The sequence below is a fragment of the Rhinolophus ferrumequinum genome, chromosome 6 (genome assembly GCF_004115265.2).
Source record: "Rhinolophus ferrumequinum isolate MPI-CBG mRhiFer1 chromosome 6, mRhiFer1_v1.p, whole genome shotgun sequence".
Lineage (NCBI taxonomy): Eukaryota > Metazoa > Chordata > Mammalia > Chiroptera > Rhinolophidae > Rhinolophus > Rhinolophus ferrumequinum.
In genome coordinates, this window is record NC_046289.1 from 50,365,757 (window position 1) to 50,379,064 (window position 13,308).

Consider the following 13,308-nt stretch of genomic DNA (forward strand, 5'->3'; position numbering starts at 1 on the left):
AATCATCCATGCCCCTACCATCTGAATCACATCAATGTAAACATTTGTCATATTTCCCTCAAGGCTTTTCTTGTTCTTTGCATAGATGGTGTGTGTGTGTGTGTGTGTGTGTGTGTGTGTGTGTGTGTGTGTGTGTGAAAAAGAGAGAGAGAGAGAGAGAGAGAGAGAGAGAGATAGAGAGAGAGAGAGAGAGAGAGAGAGAGAGAGAGAGAGAGAGAGAGAGGTTATTTTAACATAATTGGATTCACTTCCCTAAAGCACTGTTTTCAAGGCAACAGGATTAATGTGATTTTTTAAGATACTAAAATGAGTCATTTTAGGATTATTGAGCAACTTCATGAGGTTTGGTAGAAACAAAGTTGACTTTTCTTTATCCTGTCATCAGGAATCATCTCATATTCAGCTGCTCTCCTCATGTGGAAGAATAACTAGATATAAATCAAGAGATGGAAATATAAGAAATGTAACTAAGGCACATGCTATTACGACTTCAATACTTAAATAAATTGTTACGCAAACCTGAGTCCCTCAGTCACAATAGACCTATTTCTGAATAAGGTTAAAGAGGTTAAAAATCAAGTTTAATCATTTGAATTTTCTGATAAGTCCTATCCTAAAATGGATTAGGATTCCATTTTTATGGCACAGGTAACTTCGCATTTACTTGGTGGCTCTTCTCAAAGATGAGCAATGGATGAAACCTGACATATCGGAGGATGGAATATCAACAGTCTGTAAGGCACATCGTCAATTACATTTTACATTGAGCAAAGACTGAGGAACCAGATTAATTTTGCTACAGTCCCAAAGAGACAAAAGTGGACTCAATTCATTATTTTCTCAGTGAGCTTGAGAAAGTGTCCTGGGGAGAAGCATTTTCAGTCGACTCAATAAGCTTTCAAAACCCTGGGCTTTTGCTTATGCAGACCCTAATACCTAGAAGATCCTACATTACTCTCCATCCTTCTAAATTGATCTTTAAAGCCAGCCAGCTCTTTCATATGCCTCCAAAAAGTCCTCCTTATGCTTTCAAAATCTTTGCTTACATGATCCCTATGTAGCCTTTGTATTATTCTGCCATATGTAACAATGTATTCTGCTTAATAACGATATTTTTAAATGTTTCTGAGTGATACGTTTACAATGGTTCAAAATCAAGCAATATGAAACATACCCAGTGTACAGCCTTGCTCCTGCCTCTGCTCCCACATCTCACAAACACTTCTTGGATTTGAATTTGTGTCTTTTCCAAAGTTTCTTCATGCAAACATAAATATAAGTTTATTATTTCCCCATCCGTCTTTTCTTACACAAGAGATACACATACTATTCTTGATATACTATTCTGTGCTTTGTGCCTTCAATTTTAACTTATCAAACAAACATCAAGGAAATCTTTCCATATCATTTGAGAGAAATTCCCCATTCTGTTTTAAAAGTTTTTTTTTAATTTTAAAAATCCTATTTTATGTTATCTCCTCATATATTTAAACAGTTCCACTAATGGTGAACATTTGGGCTGTTTCCAATCTTTTACTATGTCAATGAGGCTATGCAGACATATGTTAATTTGCATTGTGTGTGTACATCTTTGGATAAATTCCCAAAAGCAGAATGCCGGGGTTAGAGATTGCACACAATTCTGTAATGTTGCTAGATGGTATCAAATTGCTTTGCACAGGGCTTCTACCTATTTATACTCCCACCAAAAATACAGAAGAAACCTGTTTCCCCACAGCCTTGCCAACAGAGAGATAAAGAGGGAGAGAAAGTTTAGGAAGGAGCGGTTTAGCAACAAAAGGACAACTAGATGAAAACTGACAATGGAGCACACGTGTCTTTATGGATAAATGTTTTCAGATTTTTTGGGTAGATACCCAGGAGAGGGATTGCTGGGTCATATGGTAATTCTATTCGTAATTTTTTTTTTTTTTTTTTACATAAATTAACCCATTTATTCTAGGCTAGCAAGGTTTCAATTGTGGAGCTTCTACTGGTCTTTCAATTCCTTCAGTCTTCTGATGGCAGACTTTACTGTGACAGCAGAAGTGGTGTTGTAGGTCCAGGGACCACCAGCTACTGTTTTCATGCAAGAACCACAGTGCCAGATCCCCACAGCTCGTCTCTTCATCTTGGTCTGGAAGAGACAATCAATTTCCCTTTGCCACAGAAGGAGCAAGTATACTTGGCGTGCTGGCTGATTTCAATTTTCTTCACCATTTTCCGGAGGGAGGCGCCATAACGGGTCCCGTATTTACCGACTATTCCGACCTTCTTCGTGCGTTTAGCCATGTCGCCTCAAACCAGGCCGGAACCCAGAAGGTATTCGTAATTTTTTGAGGAACCTCCACACTGCCTTCCATCGCGGCTGCACCAGTCTGCATTGCCACCAACAGTGTATGAGAGCTCCTTTTTCTCCACAGCCTCTGCAACACTTGTTACTATTTGTCTTGTTGATGATAGCCATTCTAACTGGGGTGGGGTGATATCTCATTGTGGTTTTTATTTGCATTTCTCTGATGATTAATGATGTTGAGCATTTTTTCATATGTTGATTTGCCATTTGTATGTCCTCTTTGGAGAAATGTCTCTTCAGGTCCTCTGACCATTTTTCAATTGGGTTCTTTGTTTTTTTGTTGTTGAATTGCATGAGTTCCTTGTATATTTTGGATATTAGCCCCTTATCGGAGGCACTGTTTGCAAAAGTCTTCTCCCATTCAGTTGGTTGCCTCTTTATTTTGTCGATGGTTTCTTTTGCTGTGCAGAAGCTTTTAAGCTTTGATATAGTCCCATTCATTTATTTTAGCTTTTACTTCCCTTGCCTTTGGAGTCAAATTCATAAAACGCTCTTTGAACCCAAGGTCCATAAGTTCAGTAACTATGTTTTCTTCTATGCAGTTTATTGTTTCAGGTCACATGTGCTCCAATGTTCATTGCAGCTTTATTTACAGTGGCCAAGACATGGAAACAACCAAAATGTCCTTCGATAGATGAATGGATAAAGAAGTTGTGGTATATGTACACAATGGAATACTATTCGGTGGTAAGAAAAGATGAAATAATAGGACCATTTGTGACAACATGGATGGATCTTGAGAATATAACGCTAAGCGAAATAAGTCAGACAGAAAAAGCAGAGAACCATATGATTTCACTGATATGTAGTATATAAACCAAAAACAACAAAAGAACGACAAACCCATGAGAAACAAAAACTCATAGACACAGACAATAGTTTTTTGGTTACCAGAAGGTAAAGGGGGGTGGGGAGGGTGATAGATGAGGATAAAGAGGATCAAATATATGGTGATGGAAGGAGAACTGACTCTGGGTGGTGAACACACAATGGTATTTATAGATGATGTAATACAGAACTGTACACCTGAAATCTATATAACTTTACTAACAATTGTCACCCCAATAAACTTTAATTAAAAAAAAAAAAGAAAAAAAGAAAACTGACAAAGGTACAGATAATACCGCTCCTGAGTTTCAACCAGTCTCTCCCAGTGATGCTTGGAACCTCTATTAGCTTCACCTGAACGCATCTAACACGAATTCACTGAACCTCCTCTTGGTTTTTCTTTTTCCACCAATGGAAGCACCATTTCCTCACATTGAAAATCTTGTAGGAGAGAGTGTGGGCAGGTAGACTTTCACTTTTTATTTTACACACTCTAAATGTGGGTGCTTTATTTTATAACAAGAAGTGCATATTTCTTTTGTGACTTAAAACCGATGGTAACGTACTGCAAAAAAAAAATTGGAATTCTCGTCACTTTTCTCTTGGGTTTTATTTATCTATTCAACCCCTTTTTATTTTGTTAGCTGTTTTTCTTTTTCTGTCTTTCTTTTTGTTTTTCTCTGCCAGATACCTAGGGGAATGGTTTTAAATACCTTAGCTTTATAGGGAAGCTTATCAAGAAAAAAACATTAATTCCATTCCTTTATAAATTATTTCTAAGCACTCCCCCCTGTCATCACTCTCATACCCATTCTCAGTTTATAAACTGAATAAAAATTAAGAAAAAAGAACTCTTATTGAAATGTTTAAGTAATAGTTATCAGAGCTAGGATACTATTTTAGAGCAAATTTATATAGTTAGGATTTATGACAGCCGTGTGGTATTTTTTAGGGGCGATAGTGCACTTTTCAATCCTCTGAGGTCCCTTATATAAGTGCACGTTTATAACCATTTTATTCCATTTGAAGCGAAATTGTACTACCTTAACTTAGAGAAGCTTATAAATGTCAGAGCTGCTTTTTAGAATCACATTGTTGGTCAAATACAGAATTCCTTTGTTACCAACACCTTATCGAAGTGTCCTCCTGTGGGAAACTACCGTGTTTCCCCCAAAATAAGACCTAACCAGAAAAGAAGCCCTAGCATGATTTTTCAGGATGCTCGTAATATAAAATAAGCCCTAATGCGTCTTTTGGAGCAAAACTTAATGTAAGAACAGGTCTTATTTTCAGGGAAATATGGTAGGGCTTATTTTATATTACGATCATCCTGAAAAATCATGCTAGGGCTTATTTTCCAGTTAAGTCTTATTTTTGGGGAAACACGGTATCACAACTTTGTGACGTTTGGCTGTACAAGTATTTTGGGATTTCCAGGAATTTCATATAGTAAAAGGGAGGGGCCATCTCCTGTGCCCTTAACTTTTGTACATTCACTTTTGTACAGATAAGGACATTATATCTTAATGCACCTGAGCCATCTATCTCATATGGCATCAGGCAACAATCTAGATAACAAAGGAACAGTTTATTGATCTCATGGGGGTGCTGCCTGCAGCTCAGCTCACAGTTCATTTCCATCTTTGTCAACCACAGCATTTATTCAACTATGTTCCAAGTAACTTGCATTTTTCTTTGTTGCAAAATTAGTGAACTACAGGGAAATATCCACGTGAACTCCAGTAAGTATAAGTGTAGTTCTCATAAACTTAAAACAATCGTGACAAAGAAGGAGATCATTGGGTGTACAAAAGGTGGTGAATCTTCCGTCTCAGTGATGAAAACTCATACTGAGCGCTCTCTCCACACCAGTCACTATTCTAATCACTCTATAGGACTTAATTTACTGAATTCTCACAATACCATGTGAGAAATAAATGATGCAAGCATTATCATTATGTTTTTACAGATAAGGAAAATGATTCACAATTCATAGAGAGGTAAATAGTCTGACCTAAATCAGAAAGCTGCCTTTTAGATGTTAGGTGGCCAACTTTGTTCAGCAGGGATGGAGAAACCCAAACTTAAAGGATATCTACTAAATTCTGAAATTATCCCTGAAGACTATATTAAGAGAGAAGTCACAATTAGGAATTTTATACTTATTTTACCTGTCTGAAAATAGAATCTTCTCCTTGAAAAGCACAAATCTGTTTTTGAATTTCACACCTCTGACATTGGTGTGTACATTCTGGAACACGTTGTATATGGAAGTAGGAAGTCCTTGTTGTATATGCTTTTGATGTGCATGGAAAAAGCGGACGTCTAGAGGGTGGGGCACCTGTCGCAGACTGCGCCAGCGCCTACAAGTGATCAGCAAATGTCTGCTGTGGTAGGGAGTGAAACAGTAGCGATTTGGAAACCATGCTGCCAACATGCGGCGGGCGCACCAACACCAAGAAACACTATATTCAAATAAATACCCCTGTTGATAATGGAGGAGGCACGTGTGGGGGCAGGAGGTATATGGGAAATTTCTGTACATTCCCCTCAATTTTGCAGTGACCCTAAAACCGCTCCAAAAAATAAAGTCTACTAAAAAAGAGTAAATCGCCCCAAGTGTCTGTAACAATATCTTGAAAAATATGTCATCTTAACTACACATACATACACATCTATGTGTATGTAAAATATGTATAGGCATACATAGAAACACACATTTATAAGTACGTGGTCATAAAGGCAAAACATATATTACATCTTAAATATATAAATACATTTTTAGGTGTATGATGATAAAGTTGAAATGACAAAGATTGTTGCAAAACCCATGTATTTTTTTCTGTTGAGATGAGTGCAATTTCCCTCATGGCCTCACTAAGACAACGGTGTATAAATTAAGGCAGTGGACAGATGTAGTTGGCAAACTGCTGAGTGTCCCAAATCTGGAGTGCCTACCACGTCCCCTCCTCAGAGACTCTGTCCCTATTCACCATCTCTTTTTAATGGGGCAGTAGCTTTAGGACACCAACCCCGTGACAACATTTGCTTGGAATGCAACTTACACACAGCAGATTCAAGCAGAGCCTTCCATAGTCATGCAGCATACTGACCTGTGACCTAGGTGGCATGATTTAGGAGCTTGAGCTGGGTGAGTCAGGTTCTCTCTTTCTCTCACTCCCTCTCTTTCTGTCTCTGGAACTTGAATCAAGAGAGCAAGAGGGAAGTTTCTAGGGACCTGTGGGGAACACTGCTGAAAGGTCATTTGAGGGCCTGCGTCAGGATCATGACAAACTAAGATACTCAGCAAGCTGAAATTATGGGTGGAGGAGCCACTATGAGTAAGTGGGCGAAGCTTGAAGAGACAGAGAACACTCATCTGTGCAGAAAAGCCAGGAAGCCAGGAAAGGACCAAGAGCTTGTACAACCCCTACCTTCCTTTGTATTCTGCTTTCTCTGGGCTCCTGGGCATACATACTTTAAAAATTTTTTTCTCATGAAGTAACCCATTTACTTTCTTTTTTTTTTTTTTTTTCTTCTTGTTACTAAAAGAGGCTACACTGGAACAGCAGATAGCAGGAGAAAAAAGTCTCTGACAATGGAGGGTATAAACTTAAAAATAACAAACACCAAAAAAGACAGGAGAACTGTAAAAGTACAGTGGTCCAGGGCCATGAAATGGTCCAGGGCAAATAGCTGGTCCATCCAATAGTCCCCAGAACCTCAGCTCAGGACAACCCTGTGAGGTAATCGATATTTAGACTGATGACTTTGAACCTTCAGGGACAAGGCTGCTTGATGTTCAGCATATTTTCAAAAGGCAACGAAACATGTAATTTACTACAGAAAAATTTTCCTTCAAGTCAAAAAAGTTTTGGTGCTTTAATAAGGCAAGGTTCATGAAGTTATTTTCATTTTTTAGTTTTTTAAATGCATATATTTATTTACACATGACTTGCCTTGTTCCAGTCATCTTGTAAGGATGACTTACAAGAATACATAAAATGCAATCAGATAACATGAATTGACAGTAACGGGGAAGAAAAAGAAAACCAGGCTAAGGACTTAGAATTGATCCAGGAGATTCAGTTATCTGCAAAGCTCACTTCTGTGGAACACCTCACTCCTTGACAGGTCACAGAGCACTAACTAGTGTTACTCATTATTTAATCTTTTTAAATCTGGAGAAAGGTCAGGGCTTATCTTTTGGATGTAAAAAATCAAATTAAAATGGAAAGAAATAGAAAAAGAAAATATTGGCTTAAATCAGAGAAAATATAATAATAAATATAGATAAACATACTACAAGCTGAGTATTTTCTGTTCCTTTAGTTTGGCAAAATAATTCTTATATTTCACTAATTGTCACAGTATAGCAAAAACATTTATATTAATCAGCATATTACATTATCTATCCATTGAAATTCTCTGCAATATCCTTTTTACAAATCAATATTGACACATCAGGTGAAGAACAAAGATGTGTAAAGTTGAGTTAAACTCTCTATACAAATGTAATTCTTATGTCCCATAAAAAAGCAAGAATTTTTCCAGGAGTCCTGGTTTGGACAGGTTGCCAGAGTTTTAATAAATGTGTTCCTATTCATACTGGGCCTACATTAGGGAAATTTCTTCTGATGGACATTTGTACTATGCGTATGTAGTCTCACTGTTTAGCTGGTAAGAGTTTGGGCTGCAGAGTCAGGGAAAAAATACAGATTTGAGGCATGCTGGCTTGGGCACGTGAATTCAAACTCTCTTAGTTTCTTAACTGCAAATCAAGTTAATAGAGTTGTATAGAAAATCAAATAAGATAGTGAGTAGCCGACACCTCCTGTACCTAATAAACGATGCCTGTTATAATAGAAACTGTAGGACATTTCACATCGATGTGATACAAATCTCTTTTTCATTGGTGTCTTGTTAAAGATTTCTGGCCTAATTTTCCCATTAACAAATTTTCCTTTAATTTTATTGTTGTGGGTGCATTCTGATGTTCTTTTACGGTTCTAACATGGGACCTAGTTTCATCGCTTCATATGAGCTTCGTACTGATTGATTCCCAAAATATATAAGCAGTGATTTTTTTTCACTGATAGATTGATATGGGAAATTGTGCTTTGTATCTGTCTTGATATTTTCCTTGGTTCCTTTTGATTCAGCCCCAGATAAAATGCAGTTAATCATGCCAACATATGTATCAAGTCTCATCTGACTAGCTCCATCATGTGTCTAGAATGAGTTTTACAATTTTAAAAGCTGATTTCACTTCATTGCTACTATCACTTCGAATAAGAATAAATATCTGGTAAGATATTACTGAGTCCTCTGAAAAAAATAAGTGTAAATCAATAAAATTGAAAAAAATTCTCACTTTAAAAAGTGAGGATTTTGGAAGGGGGTGCAATTTGACAAAAAATCTAGGATGACCATAGTATATCATTCAAACTAGGCCTTTTTCGGAATGCAAGAGGGGTAATAATTTCACTGAGATAAAGGCGTTAGCCAGGACTCTCCCAGGTAAACCAGGACATATGGTCACCCAGGCCAAAACTGACAATGTACCTCTCTAAGATGGAACTGGGCAGATTTAAAGGGATTTTCCATGAAATTTTAGGCTCTATCACATGATCGCACACTATGTCCTATTTTCTTCTTGGATTCTACTTTGAGAATCCAAGCGGAACTTCTGCCCTTATAATGTCAGACTCAGTTCTAATCCCTATGCCTCAATAAAAACAATGACACACACAAAGACCCAGGGAAGCATAACAAATATGATCAAGAGCTATGGGGGTCCTAATGTTTTGGCATTTACAGCATCTTTGAGAATTTGATGAAAGCTATTAACTCTCCCTGAAGAAAAGGGAACACACAAACAGCAGGACCACTTGGCATGCAATTCAGAGGGCCACGGTCTGTCTGATCTTATCCAGGGACCCAGGTCTGAATCCCTAACCTAGGGACGCAGAGCATAAGTGAAGGGGAAAAAGAACCAACATTTGTTGACCATCTTTATACATATTTCATTTTGTATTCACAGCTATCTGCTTTATAGGATAAGGGAACTGAAGTTCAGAGAAATTAAGATCTCACAGCTAGTTAAGGAGAAAAGCCAGACATCAAAATCAGGATTATCTGTCACTAAATCTCATAATCTAAGTACTCCTTAGATGTAAACATTAATATATACATATTTATATTTCAATCTGGAAAGGAATCATATTACAAAATCATTAAAAACAAACACCTACTAGAGTTGGTAATACCTCCTGAAACTGAAAAGAGGTTTTTAGGGCAAATAAAAGTAAGCATTTTTTAAAAATCTCAAATGTTAATACAACTGACAAATGATGTCAAGGTAGTTTTAGATAAATCGAAGATTGATAGGCTGTTGATGGATTATTAAGTGATTTTCAATGTCTCATTGTATCCCCAAGGGTTAACCTTGGGGTAAATAACTACATCTTGGTCTGTATCCCTTGAAGCCTATGTCAATCCAACTAGTAATCAGGGTTGACCATACACTAGATGGTGGCTTAGGCATGTTATTTTCAACCTAAGTAGTGTTTCTTGTGTTACTGGTATACAATGGTCATTAGTTCCTAAAGTATCTGATTGTATTCTGAAGCTGACATGCCTGAGACATGGAATCAGATTTACCTGAAAATTTGGTGAATCACGTCTGTATGTACCCAGCAATGCCTAGCACATAGTGAGTGCTTAACAGATGTCTTGCAGTTCCCTTTCCAGTCTGTACTACAGACTGCCGACAGATGAATTCTCTAACCTAAACTATAGCTCCAAATATGGCACAGCTACCGTCACTTCTCATTATATTTGTACTTTTCCTTTAATTATTTATTGTTTTAAAATTTATCCACTATCTCCTTCATTCTAAAATCTTAAGTTTGGTGAGGGCAGAGACCGTGCTACTCACAGTTGCTGTGCTAATCTATATAGTAAGCTTTGCGTTATATCTATTGCCTAACTATGTGGGTGATTATTACAAGAATTTAGTCAACATGATTTTCTTTCAATTTTTGAAAATACAGATATAATTCCCATACCGCAAGAGTTACCCCTTTAAAATGTACAATTCAGTGGTTTTCAGTATATTTACGACCCACCATCGTCCCACCATCACTATTATCTAGTTCCAGAATATTTTCATTGACCCAATAAGAAAACACACACCTAATAGTACTTTCTCCCATCCTTCCCTCCTCCCAGCCCAGCAATCACTAATTCACTTTCTGTCTCTATAAATTTCCCCCATGCTCTACTTTCATATAAATGGAATCATATATATCTAGTCTTTTGTGCCTGGCTCCCTTTCACATAATGTTTTCAAGAGTCATCCATGTTATAGTATGTGTCGGTACTTCCTTTTTAATGGTTGAATAACATTCCATTGTATGAATACACTACATTTTGTTTGCCCATTCTAGACAAGATGATTTTTAACATCCATTCTAACTTTAGGATCCTGTATTCAGGATCCTAAAGGATCCTTCCGTGGCTGCGTGGAAGTTCATAGAGTAAGTCACAGCAAATCATTATGCTTCATAGTTTTTCTATGCCCTGAAGTTTTCAAATCTTAACCTACCACAGATCTCAGGAGCACAATCCTGTTGTGACCCACCAAGTTTACTTCCCCAACCCTTAAAACAATAAAATCAGACTCACTACCTTTACTTCAGGATTCTGCTTTTCCCCCACCCCAATCTTCTCCTCACTGCCCACCTGATTTCTTGAAACCACACTCTGGAATAATGTGCTTTTACAGGTCTATTGTTCTGCCAATTGTTCCCAACAGATGCATTGACTGGGGTTGGATGGTGCTTTCTTCCCACTTATCTCTCCCCTGTCCCTCTGCTCACTGCACGTGCAACTTCACCATCAAAACGTACCTCCCCCACAAAAACAGCCTCCCTTTGTTTTCTAAGGAAATTCAGGTAAAAGGAGGGGTGAGGGAAATGGTATTTTTGACTTTCCTCACAATCCAGACGTTGGAAAGAAAAAGGATTTCCTTTGGGCTGCTGCCACGACTCTGATCTTTTATGCTGATAAAATATTTCCTTCTTCTAAAAAAAAAAAAAAAAGTTATGGGAAAATCATACCACTTCAGCTTGGAAGCTACACCTACTCTAACTTTCGTGTTAAAAGAAAAAACAAAACCAAAAACTGAGAGGTTTACCTCTCTTTCACAGAGGTTTTTCTTCCTGACAGTTCAGGTCTTGGCAACCCGGAGCGAGCTGGGTCAGCAGCGCTCTTCGGAGGCTGGCGTGGAGGAGGACTACAGCATCCAGAGGTCTTTGGAAACTCCAGCAGCTCCAAGCTTGTTGGCTCCTACGGTTTCCCTGAGGAGTGACGCTGTGAAAACAAACCCTGATTGGTCAGGCCTGAGCTGACTTCTCCATTTATGGACAGATTGCCCAGCCCGAGCGGAGGCTCAGCCAGAGGAGTACGGAGTAAGTAGCTGAAGAAAGAGGAGCGAGGCAGGGGAGCTAGGCTGACGCGCGGAGAGCATCGGACTCAGGCGGGCGGCGAGCACCTGGTCCGAGTGGACCCCTGCCCTCCGCAGCATGCGCCCCGCCTGCTAAGTCGCCTCGGTCTCACCCTTACCTAGCGCAGCCGATCCCGCCTGGATGGAGTGCCCCCAGGGTTCCCATTGGCTCCTGTGAGTGCTTGGGTGTCGAGAGCCTGTTTTTGGCGAAGGGAACCAACTTTTGAAGTTCGCCCAGGAGACTGCGTTCCAGCTCAGCTTCCCGGCAGCCGGACCCGGCAGAGGCGCGATCGCGGCGCGAGTCACCATGGTGAGTTGGCTGCGCAGCGTCCCAGGACGCCTGACCCTGGGCTGGGGCAGGAAGCCCCGGCGCGGGGCACCCACCTTGGGCGCGCTGCCAAGGCCAGGGGTGGAGAAGGTGGACGCGGGAGTCGGCACGTCGCGAGCCCTTATTTCCTGCTGCTTTCCTTAACCCGGGGTTGGGGGAGAGGTAGTGAGGAGCCAAGGAAAACTTTCTTTCAAGTCCCTTTCGGCGTCGCAAAACTTTTTGTGGCGGGGTTGCGATGGCTGCCAGCTGTCGGAAGCCAGAGTGTGGGGCGATCTGTGTTTAGGGGCACGGCCCTCGGAGGGGATCCCTTTCTTCTTGCTGGGAAGGTGGAGCAGCCTCCTGTGCTCCTCTGGTCCCACTGGCCCGGAGGTGGATCGCCGGGACGTTGGCGCAGGAGCCTGCCGGCTGCGCCGCCTCTGTCCCCGCGCGCCCCTCCCGCCCGCGGGCACCGGCGCGGGCTGCGTCCCTCTCCCCCTCCGCCGGGCCGCCTCCCGGCCCGCGTCCACAGCTGTCCCGCGGGCCATCAGCACGCTGGCGGTGGCGCAAGCGGCACAAAGGCCGGTGGGGGCGCCAGGTAGGACGAACACCTGGCGGTGGGCAGGCGGCTGTGAGCGAAAGTGATCGGGTGTAGCCCCGGACTACGCCGGCCTGGACTGTGCCGGGGGCCGGCCCCGAGGGTCTTTGCGCCCAAGAGGCCGAGTAAACACCCCCATCCCTCCCCTTCCCCAGTACGAGGTGACTGGCCCTTATCGGGCGTACCGTGAACTGTTCGCACAGGAGGAAGTCGAGTTTTTTTGTTCCTTTTCCTTTGGCACTTTGGGAATACCTGGAAGTGGCTGGCTTTTTCTCCGACTTGTTTCTGACTTTTCCTCCTTTGCCCCAACTCCCCGCCCTAGCCACCCCGCCCCCAATAACCTTAGCCGCATCCCCTGGGCTTTGGTCTACTTTACTTTCCGAAGCACAAAAGCAAGGACTCTATTTCGAAGAGACTGGCAGTCCATCAGAAGAAAAAAAGAAAAGTTCTACTGCTAGGCTTCATAGTTTCTACACTTGCTGCTTTTCAGTCTTGCTTAGGTGGATGAACTGGTCCTCTTCTGGTTTGTTTGGTTTTTTAATGACTGTGAAAGTGGAACTAAATCAAAATAATAACCAGTACAGCACTAATTTAAAAATCTATCCCGCATGACCAGTCTGAGGGACATGTAGCAAAGGCCCATGGGAACCTACATACAAAACTCAAAAGCAGCCCTTGACCCAGTGCTGTTTATTAAAAAAAAAAAAAAAAGA

The 13,308-nt window shown here is 40.7% G+C and overlaps 1 protein-coding gene and 1 pseudogene across 1 annotated transcript in view; one reads left to right on the plus strand and one right to left on the minus strand.

The window, feature by feature from the left end:
* Positions 1–1,920: 1,920 nt before the first annotated feature.
* Positions 1,921–2,321, minus strand: LOC117023777 (60S ribosomal protein L37a-like; annotated as a pseudogene).
* A 9,306-nt stretch (positions 2,322–11,627) lies between these two features.
* The window catches only part of MYO1E (myosin IE), a 185,830-nt gene continuing 184,149 nt past the window's right edge, over positions 11,628–13,308 (plus strand). Inside the window, exon 1 of the mRNA XM_033108656.1 lies at positions 11,628–12,003. Within this exon, the coding sequence (XP_032964547.1) occupies positions 12,001–12,003 (3 nt within the window). The 5' untranslated portion in view covers positions 11,628–12,000. The remainder of the gene's footprint in view (positions 12,004–13,308) is intronic.